The 27714-nt window shown below is 41.9% G+C and overlaps 1 protein-coding gene across 4 annotated transcripts in view; it reads right to left on the bottom strand.

Annotated features, from left to right (window-relative positions):
* The window catches only part of ARID5B (AT-rich interaction domain 5B), a 189246-nt gene that overhangs the window by 31163 nt on the left and 130369 nt on the right, over positions 1 to 27714 (bottom strand). For 3 of the 4 annotated variants that reach the window (XM_027091882.1, XM_027091884.1, XM_027091883.1), the window contains 3 exons: positions 13935 to 14047; positions 7625 to 7829; positions 5610 to 5662 (listed from right to left, as the gene is read on the bottom strand). In XM_027091882.1, the coding sequence (XP_026947683.1) occupies positions 5610 to 5662; positions 7625 to 7829; positions 13935 to 14047 (371 nt within the window). Of the gene's footprint in view, positions 1 to 5609; positions 5663 to 7624; positions 7830 to 13934; positions 14048 to 15475; positions 15848 to 27714 lie in introns of those variants that run through there. The other variant, XM_027091885.1, reaches the window with a different exon arrangement.

The following is a 27714-nucleotide window of genomic DNA, read 5'->3' as shown; positions in this document are numbered from 1 at the left end:
AATTTTCAGATGTGGAACCCTCAGATACAGAGGGTAGACTGTACAGTGGTTTTCAAACTGCTTTTTAGAATTCAGGTGGTGTTTTAAAAGGTGGTGTGAAACTAACTCTCAACAATGCTAATCCCTGCCAAGAAAATGGGCCCAGTGAGTGGGAAAGGAATCTGTCCCTCCCATGGTTTTATTTGATGAAAATAGTCTGTCGGGCTTCCCTGGTGGCGCAGTGGTTGAGAGTCCACCTGCCAATGCAGGGGACACGGGTTCGTGCCCCGGTCCGGGAAGATCCCACATGCCGCGGAGAGGCTGGGCCCGTGAGCCATGGCCGCTGAGCCTGCGCGTCCGGAGCCTGTGCTCCGCAACAGGAGAGGCCACAACAGTGAGAGGCCCGCGTACAGCAAAAAAAAAAAAAGTCTGTCACTTTAAAAAAAATTGGAAAACTGTTTAACCCAAGATACAGTCTTGGAGGCTTTATTTTCCTACCTTTGAGGTCACTAGGATGAAATAATTTTGGTATTTTTGTGGACTGGTGAGGAAACAGTCATCAGAAATCTTTTAGGACAACAGTGCTTCCACTATTGTATTAACTGTAAGAATGTGTAGGACGTTATGAAGTCAGAAGGAGAGTTTGCCTGCGAGCAGTGTTGCCCCAGCTGCTGTGAGAAAGCCTTTTTCCTCAGGACACCTTGAGGGTGGACTGAATTCAAGGAAGATGACTTTTTTTTCCTGGTAGTACTCCAGGAACTGGAGCCTTTCAAAGCGATATGACATCATCTTTGGCCTCGAGAATTTTGAATTAAGCGAGAGGCTTTGTCTGTCCAGAGAACTAGGGTTAGATTCAGAGGATGCCTTGAAATGATGTCAAAGCCAGAATCTGATGTCAAAGCCTAATCCTTCCAGCAAGAAGACAAGTGACTTCTTCCAGTTGGGAAATAATGGTCCGGTCTCACCCATGGGGCGAGGCGGGGCTGTGAGCTGACATTCTTAGAAGGCAGCACTTGCATGGTCCTCTGCCTCTAGGATAAGATTTACTCAAGACCCATTTCCCGACTCAACCTCTCTCCAAATATTGCCTCTGGCTTGCCATCAAATGTTTAGCCAAATGGAAATCACTTTAGCAAACCATCATCAACACGCTGCATCCTGGTAATACCCCAAGCTACTCTGCAAGCTTTAACTGCTTCACCAGACACTGATGTGAAGACCTCCTTAGCTCATCAGCAAAACTTGATTCAGTTCTGCCTCTTCCACTGCAGGTGACCCAGACTCTCAAATGTTTGGAAGGAGAAATTGGATATATGACTGTTAAAGAAGGGTCCTCATTGCCAACCAATCAAAATGCCAGTATACTGTTCTTTAGGAAATCAAATCCATTCAATACATTTATGATCTCTAAACCTAGGGGTGCAGAGACACAATACACATTTCTAGCAGAGGCAGAAGAGGCCAAGAGAACAGAATATAGCCATTAGTTGAATGCTGTAAAGGCTTAAAATAGAACTTGTGCTCTTTTTTTTTTTTTAATTCAATTTGAGGGTTGTGAAGGACTAAAATGAAATAATCCGTAATCCTCAATTCGAACCAGAAGGTTTGGAATAGTTTATAACCACAAACAAAAACAAGCCAATTAAGATGGCCTCTTTTTATAACCAGAAGGAATTCCAGAGAGATGTCTTTATCCAATCACAAGTTAACAGCAGAAGAAATATATCTACACATTTTAAACTTGCAAGTTTTTACTATTACTGAGTATTTACATCTTCCAGACTTCCTGACCCATCTTCTAAGGTCACACATTTTTTCTCAAGAATCAGAAAATCTCAGCTAATAGTTAGTATATCTGGTAAGGTTCGTATTAAGTACAAAGAAATGACTGAAAGATGCTACCAATGAAGGTAGGTTATTAGATCTTTTTTTTTCCCCCAAAACATCACCCCAAATACATAAGAGACTGCTGGGAATGGAAGGCACAAAGAATTTATAAATCTCTTTCTTCCCAGTGATACCATGGAGGTTGAAGTAATTATGCACAAAATTCTCAGCAATTCAGAATGTGAAGAATGCCACGGTGACCCCATTCAACTCATTTCATCTCCCTGTGCCTCAGTTTCATCTGCAGCAGGGCAAGGATCTTTTTCTGCATAAAGGCCAATTTGCGAAAAATAAAGTTAGGGGGCTACACTTTTCCTTATTCAAAATGAAAATGGCTTATTGAGTCCCCATTTAGATTGCCACTTTACCAAACAGAAAAATATTCGTTGGAAACTTTGTGCTACTTCTGAGCCAAGGAATGTTAATATTCTGGCGTGTTTATTTAGTACTAGCATGAAGACAACATTCTAATCTTTGATACTTGACTTAGATGGGGGCTTCTGAAGCCAGGAGTTGTGAGGTCTAGTAATCACTGTTACCATTAGCTTTGAATTAACATAATCTGGGCAGCTTAAAAAAAAAAAAAAAGGATTCTCAAATTCTCAGGCCAGGCCCCACCCCAGAGTTAATATCTCAGAGACTTAGAAAACTACTTACACTTTAAAGTTCCCCATTGAAAATTGGAGCCCCAGTTCTTGAGTAGCCTCTGGGAAGCCTTTAGAATCTTCTTCACTGATCTGGAAGATTCTAAGATCTCTTTTGAGCTCTAAATGCCAAGTCTACACTTGCTTCCGACATCAGATAATCTCACAGATAAGTATCCTCTAGTAAGGCTGCGATGACAAGGTTAAGTCCTCAGACTGTGGATATCATTCATACGTCTCCTGGAGTGACTTCAAAACTGAATCCTCACCGAGCATCTCATAGTTTTATTAGTCAAAATATACTAGAGAAAAATGTCTTCTGTACTTCACAGGTTCAAAAGCTTAAAGGTAGAAACAGGAGTGGCAAACTTAAGTGCCTGCAGGGCCAACAGGTAGTATGAGGCATTTTTTAAAAAGGAGGGAAGGAAGGAGGGAAAGAAGGAAAGAAAGAAGGCAGGAAAAATCCCACCAGTTGGCTTCATTCAGTTCATGGCCCCAAATAGATTTTACAGTGAGATAGCCACGTAGATTCACTGCTTGAGACAAGATGAAAAAATATGGCGTATTGTGAAGAGTGGCAGGGACCCGCCAAAGGATGAAGAAGTTGAAGGGTGAGTGGAGAGGGAAGGAGGAAAAGGGCCACCCCACAGGTCACCTGTCCTCTTTGTGGCTTGGCTGAAGAGACGTGAAACACATAACCAGATGGAAAGCAGATGCCCGTCTGGTCTTGCCACGTTCACCCATCCCAGTCACTCTCTCCTCCACTCCATCCAGCACAACACAGTGCAGGAAGAGTAAGTGGCAAAACATGACACTCAACTTGTTATCGATCTTCATAGCCCCCAGCCCCATCCCTCACTGCCTAGCATCCAAGGGCCTTCTTCCCTCGGGTCCATCCTTCTCTCTGGATTCCCCTTCACGGTCACTTATCCCCACCACCTAGTGACTCTACTTTAAGTTACAAACTCTCTATACCCAACTTTATTCCACCTACATAGTTTGTTTCCCCATCTGATTTTCTCTTCCAAGAAGGCCATGATCTTTCACGTCTAAATTCCATCCATTCTCCAAAATTCTGCTCAACTGGCATCAGAGCCACAAGTCTTTCTTCCCCATCTCTAAACGAGGAAGTACTTTACCTGAACCGGGCGCTGATCTTTTTTTCCACCTTGCTTTATAATTACTGCCTTTCCTGGATGGTAAGCAACTGGAACCCCTGGCCTAGATATTTTTATGTCTCCCAGAGTGTCTAACACAATACCTTATACACATAAGACACTCAGTAAATATGTGGTCAGGTGATCTGCTGATTGTGTGATCCATTCATTCATTCATTCATTCATTCAACAGAAGAATAATAATCACTGTTTGTTCAAAGAGTATTGCAAATGCCTTGAGGCTCATCAGAAGTTTCTTTTGTATTTTCTACACCACTTTGCTATTGCATGTTAAAAAAAAAAAAATCCTTGTGCAAATACAGAAGATACAAAAGCAGGAAAAACTGATTCTGTGAAATTTACTGGCACTCTCCCTATCAGTGAATAACAAAAAATTCCTGGGTTTAAAAAGACATTCATAATGTTGTGCAATATCGTGTAACTGCCTGCAGTCACGGTCCATGAGAATGTGTATTCCTACTCTGAACTTTAAAGGTTAGGCTTAAAAGTCTAGGCTATGGGGTTGACTCCTAAATTTATGAGACTAACACTGAATAAGTTATCAGCTTTTTCACATGCACAAAAGCTATAATTAGCTCAAGATTTTGCAAAACTATGAGCCACAGTGGGAAGGAGTCAAACTCCCTGTCCTATCAACAGATCCAACCAAGTGAAAAATTACATTATTTATTTTTCAATAGGGCACTTGGTAAAACAAGTATTTTAAGCAAATTCATGTCTATGAAATGCACCTTTAAATGTAGTTCATATGAGTATTCGATTTCCTTATAAAAATCTATGTATGCCCATATATTAAATAAGCATTTTACATGTATATAGACTCACATCAAAGAATTTTTAGTCAGAATTCACAGCAGGTATCTCTACATTAATACCAGATTACATGAGTCACATAACACTTGCTGTCTTTTCCCATCCCAAGCCCCTGACATCACACCCTTACATTAGTTTGTGGAACAATATGCTACATCTGGCAAGAAACACTCATTATTTTGGGTTAAAATGAATTTCATTTTCTTGACTCTGTGTCTCTCACTGTCATTTTACTACGATACAGGGATATACCCCAGGTTACTCTGTGAGGAAAGAAAAAAAACAATTTCTTCTTCAATTGTAGAAGAACCTGCACAACTCAATCTGATCATTGTGTGGAGGAGAAAATCTTTCCAGTGACGACATCTTCCTGTGTCACTTGATTTTATTACAGATGTCATCTCTGCGTGCTGCATTAGTGCAGCTCTCTCTTCTTCTTTCAAGATTTTAATCTGAGTCTGTTGCTCTAACATTTTATCAGTTCAAAATACATGCCGTAAACCTCCCTGGCCATCAGATTTTCCTGTGAGCTAAAAATAACCCGTTCCTGTCAGTTAGAATTAGCTGATAAAGAGTGTCAGAGCCTGTTCTGAATAAGTTTGATAACTTCCTGTTTATGTGGCACTGACCCTTGTCTAATAAAGCTTCTTTGCCCTAGAATGAGAGGAGATTCTGCTGTATTCTATTCCTTAATGGCCAATACTGATTACTTTTGAAAGCCTTTAATACATTTCCCATATTAGACATGAACAGATGTCAGGTATGTTGCCAAGGGAAATTTCTTTTATGCAATCTTGGCTTGTTGTACAATAATAGCCCTTTCTGAACATGGGAAAAAATTACAGACCCAACTAATTTCCCTGACAGGGGAGAGTTACATATGTTTTCCACTTGTAGTTTTTACGACAAGTTTACAATTTTGCCAAACCTGGAACTAATTGGGACTGTTTCCAAAAGCGGCCCAATAAACCCCCAAAAGTGTAGAGCCATTTGAAAAGGTAAGTCAGCGATGGTTTGCTTTTTGCATTTTCTCCATTTTGGTCACAGCAGGGTGCGGGTGGGGGGTTAGATTGCAAAACTATTTCATTTAAGTCGCTTAAACACTTACTGTTTCATATCCTCCCAGTTTTTGAGCAGCTTGAAACATAGTCCAAAGGTTAACTGTTAGAGGGACAATAAGTATTTAGATAAGCATTGCATTAACATATTTCCAAGAAATGTCAATTAAAACATTTTGCTTTGTTTTTTCAATGAGAAAGAGAAAAAAAAAAAAAAAGAAAAAGAAATGCTAACAGTAACCCAGAGAGCTAAGTTCTTAGGAAACAATTTGCCAAAGGGTGTTCAACAACAGGATATATTAGTACCACTTAAAATATTTCTTAAAAAAGAAACAGTCACAAATACGGAAACAGTGCTACTTTTAGGATAAAGGACAAACACAATTTTTAGTCCTATTGCCATCAGCAGACCAAGGGAAGCTAAGTTACAGCCTCCTTGGGAAAAGAGGGGGATTTCAAAATGGGGGCTGTTCTTGTAGGACCCTTAGAAAGAAGCCATTGACTAAAGGGTAATATCTAATGCCTCCTTCAGATAAGAACTCTCCATAATCAATAAATAACAGCCACTTTAATATATGATTAGCTTCTTAATAGAATGTCTGATGGCAGCACTATATTAAAAGCTCATAGCATATTTCACTAGCACATGGTACCTTGCACTGAGCAGGGAAATAGATATTTCACCCCTGAGGCTGCAGTGATAACAACAGATCAAAGGAAAGGAAGATACTGGTTCACAGAGCAATTGAGTCATTTGTCCACTCAGTCCCCTAACTTGCCTGTGTGATGTTGCACATACGTATTTTTAAAAACAATTTTCTCTTCTCAGGACATGCATGTGTTTATGCTATTAAACATCTACGCCAAATTGCTAGCAACCCTGTTCATTTGTACTAAATACCATGGAATGGGACTGCTACGGATTTGATTCTTTCACAAGAGGGGAAAATTGAACTTCAAGTAATTCCTTGGTAAAGGAAATGAAGAATAAAATTAAAATTTAAAAAAAAAAAAAAAAGGCTCTTTGACACAACACGTTCGAAAAGCCTCATTGAACCCTGCACTGTTTCAAAGCTATCAAGAGCCCTGCCTCAGCCTTGATTTAATCTGAACCAATGCATAATGCAACAAAGCTGTTCATAGTACATTAATTTTACTTCTATTTCAAGCAACCAGTTTTCAGACAAACATTGTAATCATTCGTAGTTATATAAGTTTATAATAGCTGCAAGTGTTCTCTTGCAATCAGTGCCAGTTGCCATTAGGTATGTAAATTGTTATGTAAAACATACAGGTTTGACATTCTTCATCAAAATGACACATGGTTTTAATCTAGGAAGATACATTTGGAGAAAATACTATTTCAAGCCAGGGGCTCATCGCTTTGTGTGCCACGAAGTCCAGACAGAGGCAGTATATATATTCAGTTGTGAAATCAGGACAGGGTCTGGGTTTCTTCTCTTTTTATAAGGAATTCTGCTCAGCTAAGAGTTCCCTGTTCTACTTTAAAATATATGATGACGCTTACATGTACATGTCAAAGTAATTCAAAATTGGGCCCTCGGTTCAAATTTGTGTATTTCTTGTTTCCTCTGAAGTCATCAGGTTTTTGTTATCTCCTAACAAATTTGGGGCTTAGGAAATATGTTTTCTCTTTGTGGTTGTTTTGTCCATCTTTTAATGTCCTCCTTTTAAAAGCTGTCTCTTCAGGCAACATCTGTGCCTGATAAAGCTACGTCATATTATTATCTCAGAAGAAAGGCGTTACAGACACTCAAGACTGACAAAACAGAAAATGAGGAACTTTCAACATGTCTATTTCCAGTCATCATCAGTGGATTCGAGCCTATAAATATCTCACCGCAACTGCCCCAGAAGGGAACAATATCGCGGAAGGAGGCAAGGGGAGAAATTCCTGGCCTGGATGATTTGTCGATTCAGTACAAACAGAGAACATCATCTCCAGAACAGGATTTCAACATAATCCTGAGTCAAAATTCTTTTCCCCCAATTCAATGAATCTGAGCGGTTTTGATATTTCAGAAATGAAAACAAGTATACTTACTCTGTTTAAAACCTAAATACGGTATTCGTTCTATGGGCGTCTTCCTTTCTTTCATGTATTTATAAAGTGCCACCAGGAAGGCCTGCTCATCTGCCCTGCACTCTTCACCAATTCCAACCTTTGGTTTTTCTTCATTGGAGACTTTTTTACAGTTGTTATGGTTATTCTTCGGCTTGGTCAAGGCTGACCTGGCCTCACATTTCACCTGGAAAAGGGAAAAAAATATGCCACATCAAATCAAGCACCGCTCTGGAACACTTACAGAGACACAGCTAGGACAGGAACCAGTAAACTACCCTTGCCCTGAAATAGCTCTTAGAGGCACCGCTGGATAGGAATCGTCTTAGACCAGGAGATGGTAAATTTCTGTGAAGGGCCGGATAGTAACTATGGTAGGCTTTTGGGCACTATTGTCTTGGTCACAGCTACTCAACCCTAGCACCGAGAGCCATCCCAGACAAAATGTAAATGAATGGATGAGGCTGTGTTCCAATAAAATTTTATTTATAGAAACAGGTGGCCAGTGGGCCATGGTTTGCCAAACTGTGCCAGCCTCTTTTAGACTCCTTACAAGTATGTTGATATGAAACCAGAAACAGTGTTTGCATCTACTAGGACCATTCTCCTGTCTCTTTATACACTTTATTTTCCTAAGGGGCACCATCTGTTACTATCATTCAAGGAACGTTCTTAATAACAGTCCCATGTTTCGCATTTTGTATCAAAATGAAAGGCAAGTGTATTTCTTCATAGTAAACTTATCTTGTTGCCACTCTTGCCAGCAAACTGGAAAAACAGGTCAATGCTGGCAGATGTTGGCATCAGGAATACCAGCAAGGTCTCTGCTATCTGTCACCCGAGGGTGATGCCCAGATACACCCTCAGTAGGAAACAAAACACCCCACTCTTTAAGGAGGGTGTCTCACTTTTCAGTCAGCTCTGAGAATCTCATAGATGTTAAGTTGCCACAAAAGAAAAAGTAGAGGTCAGCTAAAAACCCAAGAAGAGTAAGTGAAAAGCTCCATAATTAATAAATAAATGACAGTCCATGGGCCAGATGTTCTTCCCTCCATGCTCCAGGCAAGTACGGAGCCCGCCACACGGAGCGGCCAACCTCATGTTCCCTCTTCGCTGCCACGTTCTACAAGAGGCCTTTGATGGTTGTTAAATGTAACGGGCTGAGCTGCTGAGCTATTTTAATTGTCAAAGGGGGAAGTACAAAGGGTCAAGCTGCGAGTTCAAGTGAGCCCATGGGGAATGTGTACATTCCAATATTCGTTACATCTCCCGATCTAACGTCTGAGAGAAGAGGATGACTGCCCAGGAAATGTTACGAATTAAAATGTCCCACACATTCAACAAGGTTTTCCATTTCAGATTTCTGACCCCTCTTATTCTTTCCCTTCGGAGTCTCCTTCCCAAGAGCTAAGAACATAAAAGGCCTCACTTATTTACTAAAGGGGAACCTCTCCTCTAAGAACATAAAAGGCTACATTTATCTATTAAAGGGAAACAAACGTCTCCTCTGCAAGGGTCTTCTTTATCGTTTATTCTCTCAAATGGACACACTAGTTTAATATCTTTAGAGTCCTGGAAAAAAAATAAAACTTCCTGCACAACTCAATCAACTGGGCCTCTAGATAAGATTTTAATTTTTAAAGATCGGTGGAAGTGGGATGAAAACATTTTTCCATATAGGATTTCTTCTTACAGTATTTTCAAACTTTAGTACTTTGTAACATTATATTAAGGCAAGCATCCTGGGAAACTTTATATTGTCATCATTTTTCACTGTCAAATTTCAGATTGCTGAGTCTAAAGTTCTGATGAAATCGATCATTTAACGGCTCTTTAAAATCATAAAATCACTCCAGTTCTAATCTGTCTTGCTCTCTGGCCTTTTTTGAGTGTTTACTATGTAGCCAGGCTCTATTCTAAGCCCTGTATGGACCCTATCTCATTTCATGCTCACAACCCTAACGGGGCAGGTTATTACTCTATGAGGGAGGAGGAAACTGAGGTACAGAGAGGATGGGTAACACATCCAAGATCACAAGATCATGTCCAGGTTAGTAAGTGGCGAGTCTGGAATTTGAACCCAGGTAGTCTCACTCAATGGCTTGTGGTTTTTTAAACACTGTATTTTACTGACACTCATAAAAATATTAAATTGATAGTCAAAACATACTTCCAATTAAAGACCATATCTTATCACTAGGCATTACAAAACCTACAGCTTAGAAATGTGATTTATCAAATGAGAAGTTGAAGATAAAACTCGGTGGTTTCCAAAGTGTAAAAGGGCTCCATTCCTTCCATTGTGTGTTGAGCAGAGGGAAGGAAACCAGTATCAATGGAGCAGCGACAGCGCGCCCTGGGCTTCACACAGCCTACCTAATGTTCACAAGAATCATAAAAGGGAGGTTTCGAGCCCCATTTTACAGTCAAGGAAACTGAAGCTCAGCGGTATGTATTTTAGTGTGTGGCCAGTGTCGGGTAGAGCTCTGAGTTGAGAACTCAGGTCTCCCACACTCCAAACCCATCTTTTAAAACCAGGAGTAGGTGTCAGTTTTGCATATAAAATAGGCTGAGGTCTTAAATCTGCAGTGATAACGGGCCACTTATTTATATTGTTAGGTCAGAAGCGCCACTGTTAAGGGAGTATGAGGTTTGCCCCTCGGTGTCTAGGGAGCTGCCTCACCCATGCAGAAACACCCAGAAACAGAAGGAAAGCACAGAGGGCGTGCACAAACCCGACCCAAAGTCATTCAGGCCCCATGATCACAGGGGAGGCTCCAGGTGATGCTGGGCTGCCACCTACTGAGCTGCATCCTGAAAGTCAGGGGGCTTCTCTTGGGGGCCAGGGGCTTCATAAGACATGAACAGTGGTTTCTGTCCTCAGACTAGCTCCTACGTTTCTTCACTTAACATAAATGAGCCCTTTAGGGTATTATTCTGTTTCTGGATAGGACCACGCCAAGTTCCTTTCTACATTTTTTCCACACTTACCGGAAACATTCTCAGCGTTTTAAGCTACTGAAATATGACACGGGAGCTAGTCTTCATGCTGACCTTGAGAAAGCCCAGCCTTTTGATGGTAACAGTTAATTACTAGATCTGTTCCCCCAACTCCGCCCCCCCCCCCACCAGACCTGAACACCTTATACTTGTTGAGTTCACTAAGAGCTTTGGGGTTTCCAAAGTGATTGAGGAAGTGCTAATTAAAGAATCCACATTTAACATTTTCAGTGAACCACCACCTATTTGATATTAACCACATCCTTTCACTGGATTGAGTTGTAACTATTTCAGCCTTCAACTGGGGCAGCAAGATGTGCTGAACCAGCAGGAAAGGAACTAGAGTCTAATTTCGATTTGGTCACTAACTTCCTAGGAAACCCTCATTTTCTTCCTCAGGAAAGCAAGAAGGATAGTCCCTGGGGTGAGTTCCGTGAACCAAATGGGATGAAAAATATTGAAAATAATGGAAGTATCACATTTGTGAAGTATCAAAAGTATGTTTGTGATTTAAAGGGAAGAACCTATTGCAGTTTCCCTTTTTAATGTTCCTTTAAGAATACAAGAATGTAAGCCACCTGTTAATGTACTTCTGGCCTTTGGAAAGTGCTTACAGGATGTGAAAAGTCATTTGCCTTTTATCAATGGAGGCCTTTCATTAGAGAGCCAGGCTGAGAAGACTTCTCTTGTATAGGTCGGCATTATGAATGGGCTTTTGCCCCAGACCTGGATTTGTGTTGGACACATTCATGACATCTTCAGAGAATTGGTAGCCTCTTCTCCATGAGACTTTTGCTATTGTTGGAAAGCCATGAAATTCTCTGTCCCTTGGAAAACAGAGTCTTGCAAAGTTAGTTTTCATGTTCTCACTGAAAGAGGGCAACCTTTGGATAGCAACAGGCCAATTACTTGACTTGCGTTTCCAGTCATGCACACAACAAAGTGAGTGGGTTCTTACTCTAAGAGCTCTGCTGCGTGGAGCTGCAGGAAGCTGGTCCTGATCCACAGTTAGAAATGGTCTGTTTGAGGCACTTTTGAAAAAAAACCAAACAGTCACACAAGTCTTGGTCATAAAGCCAAACTATCACCTGAAATGTTGCTTCCAGTTCAGCAAATGATCAGATGGTCCCAGACTTGTAACCTCTACGGTAGCGTTTCATGAGAAAAGACCACTTTAAGTCACACCCGTCTTTTTAACGCTGTCCCGGCCCCAGATGTGGCCTGTCCATTCAGCAGGGATTTTACATCCATTTGTTGGGGCCAACAGATAAGCCCGCCATACTTCATACCTACCAGTCTCTCTCTTCTAGGTGAAGCGGTCTTTCCAGACCCACTGGAAACAGACAAAGCAGGACTGTAATCCAAGACTCCGAGAAGAGCAGGGCGTTTAAACCAGTCCCCGGGAGCTGACTGCAGCATGACATCCATCAAGTCACCATCGAAACGAATGACGGAAGGATGACCCTCCTTCTGGTAAAGATGCTAAGTGGCAATGCTGGTGCAAATCAAGTGGAGAAGGTCTCTCAGAAAACCCAGGCTTCGCTACCGTCCCTTCTGAGAAGGGTAAGTCAGTGAACAGCAAATACAGACTGCAGTTCTCTTCAGTTCTGTGGGTCCGAGTAGGAGTCCTGAGCTGCCTTCCACGGAGGGCGATATTCGAGGTGCTGTTCTTTCAGATCAATTGTATGAGTTCCTGTAAAACTCCCAGAGGCATTCTTTGGTGGTGGCTCCAAATGACATGAGAAGGAGCTTCCTCCTGCTGGGCTCAGGTGCAGAACATGCTGGGATAAACACGTGATGTCACCTTAGAGGTATGGGGCAGGGCGCCAACACAAGACCTTGTCAGGACAAGCTCTGCTGAATGCCACGATCCTAAAACACTCTCACTCCATTCTGCAGTATCTTGCAAGCCATGTCACAGGGAACAAACTGTTCCCGCTGACATCCTTCAAGACCACAGAAGTCGAAGCCCTAGATAGGTAGTTGTAGGGCCAAGATGTCCGAATTACTAGAAAATTCATTTTTGGTATCCACACAGACTCACTTGGCAGAAGGTTAAAGGAACAGAACAAAAATAACTTTAGGGAAAAACAGATTTGTTTTTAGCCAGAAAACACACATTTCTACTGGGTGGTCTCTTTTTAACCCCTTGCAATCTTGGAAGCATGAAGAAATTTTAACCCATAAGTCCTCAGAACTTCCTGATGAAATAATCCTTGAAGATAAGCTATAGAATGTGAATGTCTGGATTTGCTTCCTTTCACTGGGAGGAGAAGAGGAGGCCATGGCAGAAAAATAGTAGATGGTCAACAGAGAACTGAATTCATGTTTTCCTACTTTAGGATCTTCCAAATTCACTAATAATGCTCCCATTTTCGTAAGCTTAGTCCTTGGATCTGGAAACGTGGTATCAGTTGAAATCCGGGCTTCAATTCAGGTCCTAAAGGGGCTACTGCTGTCTTTGGCACAGAAACAACACCTAAACGCAAACACCCCGTAAACGGAATCATGGAAACACGATCCAAGCCACAAAAGTGAAAAAAAAAAAAAAAAAAAAAGATAAGCCTAAAAATATGAAGTGACACTTCACCCTTCATGGTGCTAAATACTTCAGGCATGCACTTTCCAGATTCCAAAGACTGCTTAGGCCCCAGGGCCTGAAAAAGAGTCTAGAGTTTGGACTTTCATTCTGCATCAAGAGTGATCTTTAAACACATGTAAATCTATATATGAGTATATGTATCCACGTAAGTACTGGGCTACGTGTCTTTATTTCTAAGGTAAATTAGAGGTGACTTTGGAAAAAAAGTAACTTGAAAAAAGATTAATTATAGCCATTTCTAATTTCATCCTCTGTTAACCGCTGAAACATATTTAGACGAATACATTCAGAAAGAGGATGGTTCAGCTTGTCTATTTTTGATACAAGCAGAGTAAACTATGTCATTGTGTCACCTACTATGAAATCTCAGCCTCAATGACGTGGGCGCTTAATCATCTGTCCTTTACCCAACAGGCCAAACAGGGAGGTGGGAAGTCTTTCTGCTGACTAATCAAAATGCCTGCACTGCCCCTCCCCCACCCCACCCCCACCCCCGGGGGAGGGGAGGGGAGGGGAGGGGTGGGGAGAGGAGGGGAGGTGGCGGGAACAGGAACAGCAGAGAGCTGTGAATAGCAAAGTCAGACTCTGAATTGAAAACTGCCACCAAGACACAGGAGCAGAGAGAGAAAGAGAAGAGGGGAAAACAAAAAGATGCAGCAAAACGAATACCATGGAGCCGAATGACTGTACCTTGGCAACGGATTTGCCATCGGAATTGTTGTTGGAATCTTTACCACCACTGAATGAATCTCTTCTCTGTGGGCATGGTTTCTTTTTGCGTGGTCTGCCTTTAAGATTTGGCGCTGAAAACAAATGGAGAACAGATGAGATACATTTTCATTTGCGTGGGTTTCCTTATGAAAAACCAAGGATGTTAAAACTCCAGTGGCGCCCTCTAATTGTTCAGAGAAACATACACATCTGTGGTAGCCAAGCCTCCTTTTAGGCGTCTCTCTCTGAAAGGCTGCCTCTTGGTAGACTGTACACTTCTGTCCATGTTCCCCAGAGCTCATCTATTACACTGGAACGTGTCTAATTAATATAAATAAAACGAAGCCCTCAGCTTTAAAGGGTTAGGATAAGGAAAATGCACTTCCCCACTGTTATCAAAGAAACATGTTGGGCTGAAAGACAGCCCTGAGCCTGGCTCATTCTTTGTTTCTCGTTTTGCATCTTGTTTTCAGAAACCCAAATGATATGCCAGCCCATTATGGTATCACAGTAATGTAACGTTTGAAAACATCTCTCTTCAAAAGTGGAGACATGAGTGTTTTCTCAAAGTATGATACAAATAAGTAAGGAGAGAGCTGTAAAAAAAAGAGGCATTCAAAATAACAATCTGAAAAATATTATCCCATGTATTTACTATTAATATTGCGACCAGCATGCTTCAAATCTCAACAGATCTGGCAGATACATTTAAGTCAGCATGTTCTCTTTTCCTTTTCAATATATTTTTTTTATGAAGATCTTGAGGGTTACTTAAAATAACTTCCAAAGATCACACTGGAGTTAGCCTGATTCCGTGGAGATTATACTTTTTAAAAGCCACAGACAAGACACAAATCAAAGTTATATTTCATCTTGGATGCTGAGTTTGAATCCCTTTAAGATCCATACAGAAGGAAGGAGGAAAAAAAAAAAAAAGGCTGCTGTTTACTGAGTGCTACGACTCTCCGGCATCAGCTTTCACATTTAACTTCATCAGTCACCGGAGTCAAGCAAAAATAAAACAAACCAACTAACCGACTAGCCCTTGAAGAATTCCAAACTAACAAATTATACCCCAAGCAATTTCTTTAGGACCTTTCAAGGTACCCACACTTCTTTATTGCTTTAAGGTATGATTATGACCATGGAAAATCTGAACAACTCAAACCCTCTTAACTGTTGTTAATCTTACTCATGTCACGCCACTAACCAGTGCTTTTAGGGCACTGTACACTGGACTCCTCTTAACAAACACAAGTAATCCCACTAATTTGATTTTCTACTGTGGATAACAGTCTTGCTGTTGACAAAGCACAAGAAAGCAGAGCTGCCTTTACGATCAGGCAAAAGTTTAAAAAGTGGCTTTGGGGCTCAGACTCCCCCCCCCTTCCCAAATCCGTTCTCGTCTCATTTCCCCAAAACGTTTGTCTTAAAGTCCATCTCAGAAAGCCAGCCTGGAATCATCAGAGGCAAACAAACTCACAAACAAAAAAATCAAGCAAAGAGAAAGCGGCGATTACCCATTCCAGTCGACAAACATCTGCCTGATGATGTCTGTGCGCGTGAAAGCTACAGCATGTGACTGCTTCCCGGCCCTGTGTCCCTGAAGTCTCGACTTGACTTGGTGTGGATGTCAGCTTCCCTCCGAATGCGAGCTGCGAGGCTCAGCGCTCTGCTTACAACTCCCCTCCCCCGGCAGCTCCATTACTCATGTAAACACACAGCAGTGACTAGCACGGGGGTGTGTGGGATGAGCTCCGAGGACTTGGCTTGAGTTGCCAGACTGGCAGGCAGGGCTTGCCTCTCTCTGAGACTACCACACGGGGTTGGTGATTTCATCCGGCCTGTTTTGTGGATCCTGGCCTCCTGTTCCCCTGTCAGAGCCCGATGCCACCTTCCTTCCAGGCTCGGCCGGGAGCCAGGGCGGGGACCATTTTGGTTTGAGGACGCAGTGTAGCACAGAAGTGTTTCCACAACTGACCCAAGGGCTAAGACTTTAATGACCTCGAGGGAAGGATGTACTTTCAAGTCCCTTATCATAATAATAGCAGAACAGAAAGCTGACAGAAACCCGCAGAACTTGGGGTAGGTCTGAGGCATTTCGTTAAAAGGAAGAAAACAATCTTGCCTCTGTTCTAAGACTTGTTACTGTGATCGTTCCTTCCTAACATGTTGGCAAAAAGCATTTAAACCTAAAAGGCATGCATTTCCAGAAAAGCTTTCAAATCCCAAAGGCCTTTTAGATAGAGAGAACTTGCACTGAACAGGCTGTTTTGAATAAAGGCAAAGGTTCCGGGAACTGACAGTAAGTCATCCCCAAATCGGGTCTATTTTCTCCATTCTCTGAGCTGCTTTTCAGAACCCAGAGAGGCACATGCCCTTCCCCAGCAAATTCTGAGAATTGCAAATTTAGAACAGACTAACACCTAATAATCTGGTCGCACAAACTTAAACTCTAAGTGGAATCTGATCAAGAGAAAAAGGCTTTTGTCCCTAAGAAAGGCAAGTACACTGATGTTTCAGGCATGGTTAGGTAAATCTCACCAGTCACTAAAGCCTCAAACTCAAATACCTCTTTTAGTCTCCCCTCTGAACTTCTTTTCTGACCTTCTCTGATGGAAAGTATCACTGTATTATTTGTACTTCAGCTGTGTCTCATAGCTTATTATTATACAAAGTTGGAGAGTCCTTAAGGGCAGGACCATGTTAGATTCATTTTTCTCTGCCCCAGTATCCATCCAGGGGCAGCACTGCCTAATATACTGTTGAATAATCAAGTGACTAGTGGAAATACAGGTGCCCACATAGGCCTCCTTGGTGTCAAGAGCTGGGCCCGCCGACCTGACCACATGTATGCCCGTCACACTGGGCACCTGAAAAACAGCACTCACCTTTGCTGCTTACCTGTGAGCTCTGGGAGCACACACCAGTGACTTGAGTTTGCTGTGGGAAATGAGACAGGAAACCTACAGCCTTTGGTTCCTGCTTAGGGTAATTGTATCTGGCATCTCAGTGGGACCACGATTGTCCCACATGCAATGAACAAATGCCCTGAAGAGCAGACGTTCAAAGTCTTGGGGGAATGGAGCGTGCAGGACTCTGTGTGGGGTGGGAGCCCCCGTAATACAATTGGAGATTTTTTGGATCCACAAGACCCCAGGTGAATCTTTGGGACCGAAAGGCTGGCTTTTGGGGAGAGCAAATATTCTTGTCCCCAGATTACATTTTTTTTTCCTACAGGGTCAAGAAGACAAATCATTTGCTAGGCGGGTGAATGAAAACAAATGCTTTATGGTGTGGTGGGGTCAGGGGGGCGTGGCCCTGGCCTTTAACTCTTCCCCACCTCCTCCTAGCTGCCCCGGACCCACCTAAACCCGCCCTCTTCTTGCCAGCTAAGGGCCGCACACTTCCTGAGAGAACCCAAATCCTAAAACTCCAGACGCACACCAGCTCCCGTGCTTTAGGTGAGAGCAGTCTCTACCAACAAAGCCATTCTTGGAAGCCAGCAATACATTTACTGATAGCATACCTGGTGCTGGTGAGTTCTACTTCAAAAAAAATACATGTAGTGTCTTTTAGTGTGAAGCAGTAAATGCACAGTTACTTTGATATGTGTGTATATCCACTGGCCAACCCTGGCCTGGCTCAGAGAGTTCAGTCAAAGCCCTCTGCACGAATGTTTTCAATATTATTCACACATAATAATAACAGCTGATGCTTATGGCGCACTTTTTCTTGCCAGTCAGCACTCTGCATACAGTAACTCATTTAAAACTCAAAACAAGCCAACAGGAAGGCACAAGTATTATCCCCATTTTACAGACCAGGTAACTGAGATAGAGTGAAATTACTTTTGTCTTAGGTCATACCACTGGTTACTGGTAGCAGAAGGCTTCCAGCCCAGGCAGCCGGACATTGTCCAGAGCCCCTGCTTTAAGGAACTTCTCTCTAACAGAGGACATACACACTGTGTCTCATAATGAGGGATCTATATTATTAACTTGGGCTGGCAGTCTCCAGGTAGCTTTCCCCAAATGAAAAAACTCTCAAATACCACACAGCACAGAGGGCGCTGCAGCCCATCTCAGGCATCACACGGTATCCTACAGCCCTGAGGGCGAGCAGGGTCCCCATCAGTTAAGTCACAGGGTTCCAATAAAACTTAGAGCACCAAGTACATTACCCCCTTGCAGTGAGCCACTGACTAACTCTTCTGCCTAATCGGTGAAAGATCTCTGTGGTTTTTTAAAACAAATCTTCCCTCTCTGACTGCCCATCTGTTCCTCTTACTCAGCGCCATGAAATTTACAAGTATTCACCATTGTGAGGTCACAGCTATTTCTATAGGTGTTAATCCCAGGAGAATCAGCACCCACCAGTGCCCCAGGCTACTTTGACATCTGACCCACGTGTTTTGTTTTGTTTTGTTCCTTTTCTTAAAAACTCCTTCAACTATTACTGAATCACAGTCTTTTTTTTTTTTTTTAAACAGTATAGCAAAACATGCTTTGTGTTTTGTTTTGTTTTTCTTAAAGAGTCTAGAAGCTCAGAGTTGCAGGCGTTCATGTACGTATTTACTTCACTGTGGGTTCTGACAAGTTATGTGTCAGGGCAGCACAGGTGTGGGAAACTTTCATCTTGCAATAATAATAAAAACAAAGGAAATGTAACCAGTTACTGGCAAAGTAAATTGCTTTTGGCTTAAATGTTCCTGTTTTTTTTCCTACTGTGTTCTTCCTGTCATGACCGTCTCTTTTTTTTTTTTTTATAACATTTATGCTCTTGGAAATGCCATGAAGATAAACTGCTATAAAAGCTGGATTGACTCATCAGTTAACAACTCTTTCTTCTCGTTTTGCAGAGAGGATTTTGTTGCCAGCACAGCAACATGTTCTCTCGAGAAATTCTTTGTGAGCTTCCACTCAGAGATAGGACTTGCTTGTTGGTAGGGACTGGAATTAGGGGAATGGAAAACCAGGCATCATTTTCCTAAGAGTTTGACCCCCAGGGTCAATGTCTAGAGGAAGCTGGCAGAGCGTTAACTCATTTGATTTTCAAGTGTGTGTGTGTGTGTGTGTGTGTAACACTAAACACAAGTCAGAAAACTAAACGACACCGATTGAAGGATTATGGACTGGCAAGCACTGTTCTATGCATAGCGTGCATTACTGATAATACTTTGCATTTCTTCAATGCCTTTCCTCTGAGCATCTCAATTCTTTGGTACATTGTCTTTACAGACAATAATCTTAAAATACTCTGGCAAGTTTCAGCATGGAGCATTGCTCCTGCTGGGGGAAAAAAAAAAAAACCTATCCTAATTTAGTTATCATTTATTGTGTTCTATTTTCAATGTTTCCCTTTTGACTCCTTAGAAACTTCCTCTTGCACTACAACAAAAATAGGATGAGTGTTTTTAAAGTTATTAACGTATGAGTAAAAGATTTAGAAACCGAGAATGGCAGAAGAAGGCTTGATCAAAGCCACTCCTGAAATTTATGGGTGTAATAAAAGAAAGGCATTTCACAGATAATCTCTTACAGAATTTCAGTTTTCAAATACTTGGAAAAAAAGAAAAGAAAAACAGAAGCTCTCAGCTCTCATGCTGGCTTTAACTTAAAGCCAACATTTTTACTTTTAAATTCATAAATGATTCCCTGAAATTTTATTTCAAATCCACGGTTACATTCCATATACTCCCCGCTCCACACCTCACAGAGCAAGGCCAGAAAACTGCAGCCGCTGGTACTCAGCATCCGATAATTGGTTGAATCTTTCCATGAATTCACAAAGAATCAATTATATATAGATTTAAGAACATGCAAGTTTACTTTTATTCTGTTCGCCTATAAATAATTTCCCACACCCAGCAGAAATGTTTGAGAAGCAACTGCGCTGTCTGAGAGAAGAACACACCGGGCCATTAACAAGCACAATTCCATCCTGAGGGGCTTGCTAACTTAAATGATGACTTTAAAGCAAACAGGCACAGTTTAAAAAAAGCTGCAAGAGTGTTATCATTTTCTGTCATTGTTCTGACAGTTTCCTATTTAAGAGTAATTTTTTCCCTCAAATAAAGGCATTAAAAAGATGAGTCCAGACTTGCAAGCTGAGACCAGAGCCAGCCTCAAATGCCCTCACTCTCAAATGCCACCAAGACGAGGCAGCCCTGCACAGGGACCAAGGGGTGTGCCCCAGGGGAGTGGTCACACTCACTACTCTGGATGTCACGGCTGCTTTGAGTTTCCAAGGTTGCTTTAGCCCAAGCCATACCTTGATGTTGCTTCAACCACCGTGCCTATTAACTACAATTTAGCATTTCCAATGAACTATGCTCTCACTGAATCCAGGTCCTCTCCCACCACCTGTAGAAGGGTGCGCGGTAGTGTTATTAGAAAGAGTGTGGGGAAAAAAAAAATGAAGCAGGCTTTCTATGAGGTCAAGCCACTTAGGGTCTTTGTCACTGAGATCCCCAAGAGTCACTAATGAGAGTGGAATGTAGCACTGCATTTGTCATACCTGGACTGGTCGGGCAACGTAAGTCCAAAACAGCCGTGGACTTCATTGACTGCTCAACAAACCATGTAAGTAAACACTTTTGTAATGCCTTCCAAATATGTCCTGTCTTACTCACTCCTTGTTTCCTACTTGCGAATGCTCCAGCAGTTGTTAATGCCTCTGATCAAAGTCTTAGTAATTTCATAGGCATGTGATTTGCATAGCTATTTCCTGATCCGCCTTCTCTCTGCCCTGGAGGTCTTCATTTCTCAGAAACACTTAACAACACAGATTATTTTACTTCTCCCCTTCCCCCAGCCTATAAATGGAACTTGACTTGCTAGCTCATCTGTATTGCTAATTGGTTTGAAAGCATGTGACTCCATGCATTCTTGCCATTAATACACAATCAAACCTCTCTTTTAGTCAGTTTTTACCAGCAGTGATGGGCAGATCTCTATCTTTATTTCCCCTCTGTGTCTTGAGGAGGGAGACAAATTTAAATGGCCAAATGTTATCTTATATCATTTCAAAATGATGTAGGGAATTCCAAAGGCATTCAGAAATGTTCTAGAAGTCCATGATAGGCCTGTCTAAAAGGGCGCTGGCAAAGAAGAAAGGGATTGTGGTTGCTTTTCACTACCACTTGCGGAGTAAGAGGGGAATCGGGGAGCTAAATTGAGGTGTAGAGTGAGGAGAGATTCTGGGTTTTCAGAGGATTGACTCTTTAAGGAGAGAATTCTGGAAGAGGGGAAGGAGACTGAAGCCAATGCCAGGCCTTTCAAATTTGCGTCTGTTCTGATTACTCACAGCATCCTCCAACCATCATCACAGTATCCTTTCAACCATCTCAGATGAAAGATCCCCTTCAGGACCCTGGTGGCTCACAGCTGCTCTGCAAATGCTTATTCGTCTTTGGGGTAATGAAGTCTATAGGCCATGGCCTCAGGAACCTGCGGAAAGACTTTGGCCTTAGAATTCCAAATATTTTGTGAAGAGACATCAGGGCAGCATGGATGCCTGAGGGCTTAGCTTGGATCTTAAGGTACAGGAGGCAGCACCCTGTAGGTGCTCAAGGCTGCGCACAAAGGGTCAATTTCCTCCCCAGCTGCAAAGTCTTGTGGAGAAGTCACAAACTCAGCCAAAGCAAAAAATGGATTCTAAAATGCTATCGGGGCTCAAACTTCACTTTCACATGTACCTGGCAACTCATTTCTCCTGCTGTTCTTCTCCCCAGATGCCAGGTACCCACCAGCCATTTCCAAGCCCCAGGAGCCTCAATTAATGAAGATCCTGCTGGATGTTGAGGAAAAAAAAAAAACCCGCATCAAAACTCCTACAATTAGAACAAGTGTGTCGTCTCAATGCTCACTATGTACTCTTTCTTAAGATTTTGAAATAACTCATGTTTCCATTTTTTGAAAACTATTCAGTATACACAGATTTCGTTTTTCTTAGTATGATTATCTACAATACCAATAGAACATCAACTTAAGATACTTGTCCTTTTTTTTCTTCGGCTATTTAAGGATCCACTCTGGAAATGATTTTTTAAGGACATTTTGATTTCTGTAATTTATGAAGTTTATAAAGATAGGACTTGGGCTTCCCTGGTGGCGCAGTGTCCGCCTGCCAATGCAGGGGATGGACACGGGTTCGAGCCCTGGTCTGGGAAGATCCCACATGCCGCGGAGCAACTAAGCCCGTGCGCCACAACTACTGAGCCTGCGCTCTAGAGCCCGCGAGCCACAGCTCCTGAGCCCGCTTGCCTAGAGCCCGTGCTCCACAACAAAGAGTAGCCCCTGCTCGCCGCAACTAGAGGAAGCCCCCCGCACAGCAACGAAGACTCAACACAGCCAAAAACAAACAAACAAACAAAAAGATAGGACCTCTTAAACATAGAGAATTAATTTTTGTCTCTTTTTTTGTTATAATCAATAAACCTGTTTATTCTAGTCCATGATTGATATGTTCTATGGCGTTACTATTGTACGTGACAGCACAGAAGTGCAAGCCACATTTTTGTATTGAATAACCTTGCGAAGATCAGTAACTATCAGAGCAGTTCTTAAACCCGTGTATAAATAGAACATTCTTGTTCAGCCATTTCTCCAGGTTTGGAAATGAGATATTCCATTTTCAACACTGAGGATAATTGATTGCTGCATCTCTAAAGAAAATGTTGGAAGTAAGTAAAAGAGACTTTTGTGTGTGTGTGTATATGTGGATTAACATGGAGATATTTAACTTACTACAGACTTGGACTAATATATTATGAGACTTTTCACTTTTTCAAACACATACGGAAAAGTAAAAAGTAAAAGATCATCAAGTAATAGGTTCCCCATTTCTTTTTAAAAAGATCCCAAAAGGAATTTGTACTTAAAGGGGATTTTTCACTCTCTTCATGTTTTTCTACCTTTCAGAAAGAATAATTTAAGAAGTAGGATAATCCCAGGGAATTCCCTGGAGGACCACTGGTTAGGATGCAGTGCTTTCACTGCTGAGGGCGCAGGTTCAACCCCTGGTCAGGAAAAAAAAATCCAACAAGCAACGAGGTGCAGCAAAAAAAAAAAAAAAAAAAGAAGAAGAAGAAGAAGAAGAAGTAGCAGCATAGTCTCTTACTTAGAAGTAAAAAGGTGACGGTTCCTGTTTGTCTGAGACTTTGAGACATTCTTCTTTGCTCAGGTAAATCCATTTCTCCTCTATGAGCTGCGAGCCACAATACTGGAAGACGACTTTCAAAGCACTACTGTGGTACCAAGGAACTTACAGGTGGCAGAGAAGAGTGTGTGCTGCAGCAGGGCAGAGTGAAGAAGGTCAGCTCGATATAACCCCAGCAGGGTAAGCTAGGGAGCTCAGCTCCCGGGAGTGTGTCACACTGTGGGGAAACAGCGGACAGATATTGACAGGAATCTCATGATGAAGATACAGAACACACAGAAGATGTTAGAATTTATTCCCACTTATTTCAGTGAAAGCCAAAAAACATTTATAGGACTGCTTAGAGTTGCTCTGTCCAATATGGCAACCACTAGCCACATGGGGCTCTCGTGCACCTAAAAGATGTCTAGTCCAGGGACTTCCCTGGCAGTCCAGTGGTTGAGAATCTGCCTTCCAATGAAGGGGACGCGTGTTTGATCTCTGGCCGGGGAACTAAGATCCCACATGCCATGCCAGTGCACACCGCAACTGCTGAGCCCGCGACACCACTAGAGAGCCCCCGGGGCTCCACAAAGAAGATCCCGCGTGCTGCAACTAAGACCGGACGCAGCCAAATAAATAAATATTAAAAGAAAGAAAGATGTCTAGTCCAAATTGAGATGTGCCGTAAGTGTAAAGCACACACTGGATTTCTAAGACAATACAAAAAATATCAAATAGCTCATTAATAACATGTTATATTGATTACATACTGAAATATTTTGGACATACTGCATTAAATTAAATGTTATTAAAATTAATTCCACCTGTTTCTTTTTACCTTTTAAAATGTGGTTATTGGAAAATTTTAAGTTACACGTGGCTTGCAGTATCTCTCTCTTGGGTGACGCTGGTTTAGTCAACAGTTCAATGTTACGATTATAGATATAGGTCCTTAGAAATGTGTGTTAAAGTGCAGACAGAACAAGGCTAACATCTGAAGCTAAAATAGCAAAAATCATGAGTCAAACTTTCAGTACAATTTAGAGTTTTATTCACTGTTTTGCAGGGTAGTCATGCATAGATGTTAGTATCTGAAAATTCTGCCGAAGTTGAGGTGTCTCCTTTGTAACATTCAAATCTGGTAATCATTGATTCAAAGTAACCACATGGCCCCGATGAAGATGTTATTTCATTAACTTCCTTAACTAAGATGTCAAAGCAAATTTTAAGACTTGACAACAGACTTGGGGAGTTGGGTGGCGGGGTAGGGAAGAAAGTGAGAAAAAGAGCTGTCTCATTTTTTATTTTACTTGTTATTTTCTCCTGCTACCAGCATGGGCTGGGCATAAGGTAAGTCATTTGCGAACTGAATAAGAGAAAATCGATTCTGAGCGATTTTGGCTCACTGGAAAAGTAGAAGCTTCTACACCACAAACTGTTGAATACGTTCATGGTCTGCGTGTGTTTTTCTTTTTGGAGTTTTCATCTGCAAGTAAGTAGAGAGGTTTGATACAGCCGGGCCCAAAGGCAAGGGCACAGTCTTCACAGCTTTGCCAAGGTGCCTGAAGTCCTACGGTTTAATATGACATAAAGGGAGGCTGTTCATTGAAGACAGGAGCTCCAGTAAGCCCAGAAAAGCTGACAGAACGAAAAGGTTTGAACTCTAGGGGGCAGGAGAGGAGATACATCCTTTTCCCAATCTTAGCACCAAAAAGGCCAGGGGGCATCACTCTGAGAAGATGGCTGCTCATCGCTCAGTTGGCCCCATGTCTCAACTTCCCAAATGACTTGTCACTGTCGCTGAACCAAAGCCTGTCCCCCTCCACCTCCTCACCTTTTGATTCCTGCGGCAGCAGCAACACAGAAACATACCTAGACATTAAGGGTTCTCCAAATATAACATGCCAATCAAAGGGCTACACACCTGCCTGGATTCTTTTATGGAACCCCCTTTTGAGGGTTCTCATAAAAATAAAAGAACAGCAATGGGGGCTTCCCTGGTGGCGCAGTGGTTGAGAGTCCGCCTGCCGACTCAGGGGACACGGGTTCGGGCCCCGGTCCGGGAGGATCCCACATGCCGCGGAGCGGCTGGGCCCGTGAGCCATGGCCGCTGAGCCTGCGCGTCGGGAGCCTGTGCTCCGCAACGGGAGAGGCCACGACAGTGAGAGGTCTGCGTACCACAAAAAAACAAAACAAAACATAAATAAAAGAACAGCAATGGTAGCAGTAGAAATAAGCTTAGAAAATATTTTCTTAGAAGGCAAGAGTTGCTATAGCGTTTAAGGCAGTTACATGCAGCGAGATTAAGACCAAAACGCCCGCAATGTCAACAGAAACGTGCAATGACTATTATTCATTCTACTGTATAATACTTATAACAATAATTTTTATGAAATTATTTGGCAGGTTCAACCTCCATCCAGAGAAGCAGTCTGCACACCTCTGCTATTCTTCTGGTATCTAACTACAGCAGTATTTGTCTTTGTCCTCCAAACTCTTTTATAGCACATGGCATGCATATTTCAGCATCCAACATTATTAACTCATGACCAACTGTCACTTGATGGTTATCTAACACGTGGGGTCTCCACAAAAGGGATCCTTATTTGGGCAAAAGCTCTTCTCTGCACCAGTCTGTCTATATTTTCCCTCAGAAGAACTTTATTTGGATTATTATTCGCTGTTAGTGGAAACTCGGAGGCTGCATGTGTGGCAATTGGAAGGCGGGGAAATAAATCCTTAGCAAGTTAAAACACTTAGCTGATATTAAAACCAGTTCTGGCTTTGTTAGCTGAAAGGAAACTCTCGGTTGCCCTCTTGTGGTCAATCTGTGTGATGTGGTGGGAAGACCATTAAAAACCCAGAAACTAACAAGAGAGTTTAATCAAATACAGGTAAGAACATTCAGCCTCGACAGAAACAGTCACAAATCACAACCTTATGTTGTTTTATATGTTTTAGAATTTACATTGAGCAGCCCTCCTATGTGGAGAGGGATGGGGGAGGGGGGAGGGCTAGTAATATGGAAATTAGAACTCTGGCTTTCTGGAATACAATGACTTCCCTGTATTTACAACCATAACTGTTATATATGTGGCAAACTGATTTTTAGGGGATTTAGAACCTTAAAAAAATCATGCCTACATTTTCAAAGTTTCTTCATAACCAAAAATAGACTGATGTTCCAACTGGTTTGGAATTATAAGAACCAAGGAAAGAAGTCTGAATAATTCCCTAATATGGAAGAAAACCACTTTTTTTTTCTTTTTAAATAAGGAACAGTTTATTTGTTTCTGACAATAGGCAACATATGGAAACGTGGAATTTATAGAAGTTTAAGTACAGAACTTAGCCTTATCGCCTAAAAATAAAATTTTATAAAAATCTGAACTCCAAATCTAATAACTGGTTACCCAATTTGGTATTTAATTTTAAAAAACAGCATTTAAATAAAAATTCTGCTGTAGGCCTTTCAACAATTTCCTGCCTAACAGGCCCATCCCCAAAAAGCAAACAAACCTGGTATTAAAACAGACTGAGGAGCTTAAGAAAAAAAGCTGGGGGCAAAGTACATGAGAACATAAACTATTTTTCATCTTATTACCAGTAAATGTACCATTTTCCTCTTTTATGTGTCTCCTCTTTAGATAAAAGCCGCTCCTCCAACCAGCATTAACAAAAATGCTCTGTATTTTTAATATGAGGTTGGGGGCAGATTAATCTTAACTTGGCTTTTCCACTCACACGTGGAAGTTCAGTGTTGCAACAACAGTTGTTTGGTTTTGTCTTTGAATTTGCAAAGTTCTTAAAGTAATTTTACTACAAAATTAAACAGCTGTGAGTTCTTTAGCAAACATGATGATTCTTGTTCTTTTTTGTACTATTGTGCAAGCTGAAATACCCTTTCTTTCATGTCTTTTTATTCCAAAATGAATTCCCTAGTTAGCCTTGTTTAGCTTTAAAAAATATAATGAAGAAAGGGGGCGGTGTTTGCTGACCTCTGAAATTCATCAGCATTTAAGCACAGGGAGCTTACACAAGGTGCACACTCAAAAGGGCTTTTGTTTAAGTCCCATTATGGAATGAAAAATGATACTCTGCCCCAATTTAATGCCAATCCCTGTGTACAACAAAGCCATTTGCAAATATTTCTGTGGCGCAAGGGATCTTATGCCTATTTTGCAGATGAGAAGACTGATGCAGATGAGAAAACTGAAACATCAAAAAAATGGTGAGGGAGTGAAAAACGAAGACGTTCACAGAGACTGCAATTAAATTTAGAATTTGACTCCTAGCCCAGGACTCTAACCACGTGAGGGCTCTGACTCTTTGGAAGCAACAGAAGGGCAATTTTCAAACATTCTTTTGACATTATTAACCACAGCCCCAGGGCTCCGGGAAGTGGAGGCGGGGCCTGGAAAGGACACGGAGCTGCTAGGTGACAGCCTCTGGCGACACTAATGAAGTGGATTATTTGATCCATGCCACCATATATTCTAGGAATAGTCAGAGGCTTAGCAATTCCCTTTGTACCTTAAAAACTTAAAATCTAGATTTGAGTGCCAGCATAGACGGCCTCCCAAAATATGGAGCCAGAGAATCATGACAAGACGTG

Source organism: Aethalodelphis obliquidens, unplaced genomic scaffold, assembly GCF_003676395.1.
Source record: "Aethalodelphis obliquidens isolate GAN/ISIS:26980383/991018 unplaced genomic scaffold, ASM367639v1 scaffold73, whole genome shotgun sequence".
Lineage (NCBI taxonomy): Eukaryota > Metazoa > Chordata > Mammalia > Artiodactyla > Delphinidae > Aethalodelphis > Aethalodelphis obliquidens.
This window is presented reverse-complemented; position numbering and strand designations above follow the sequence as displayed.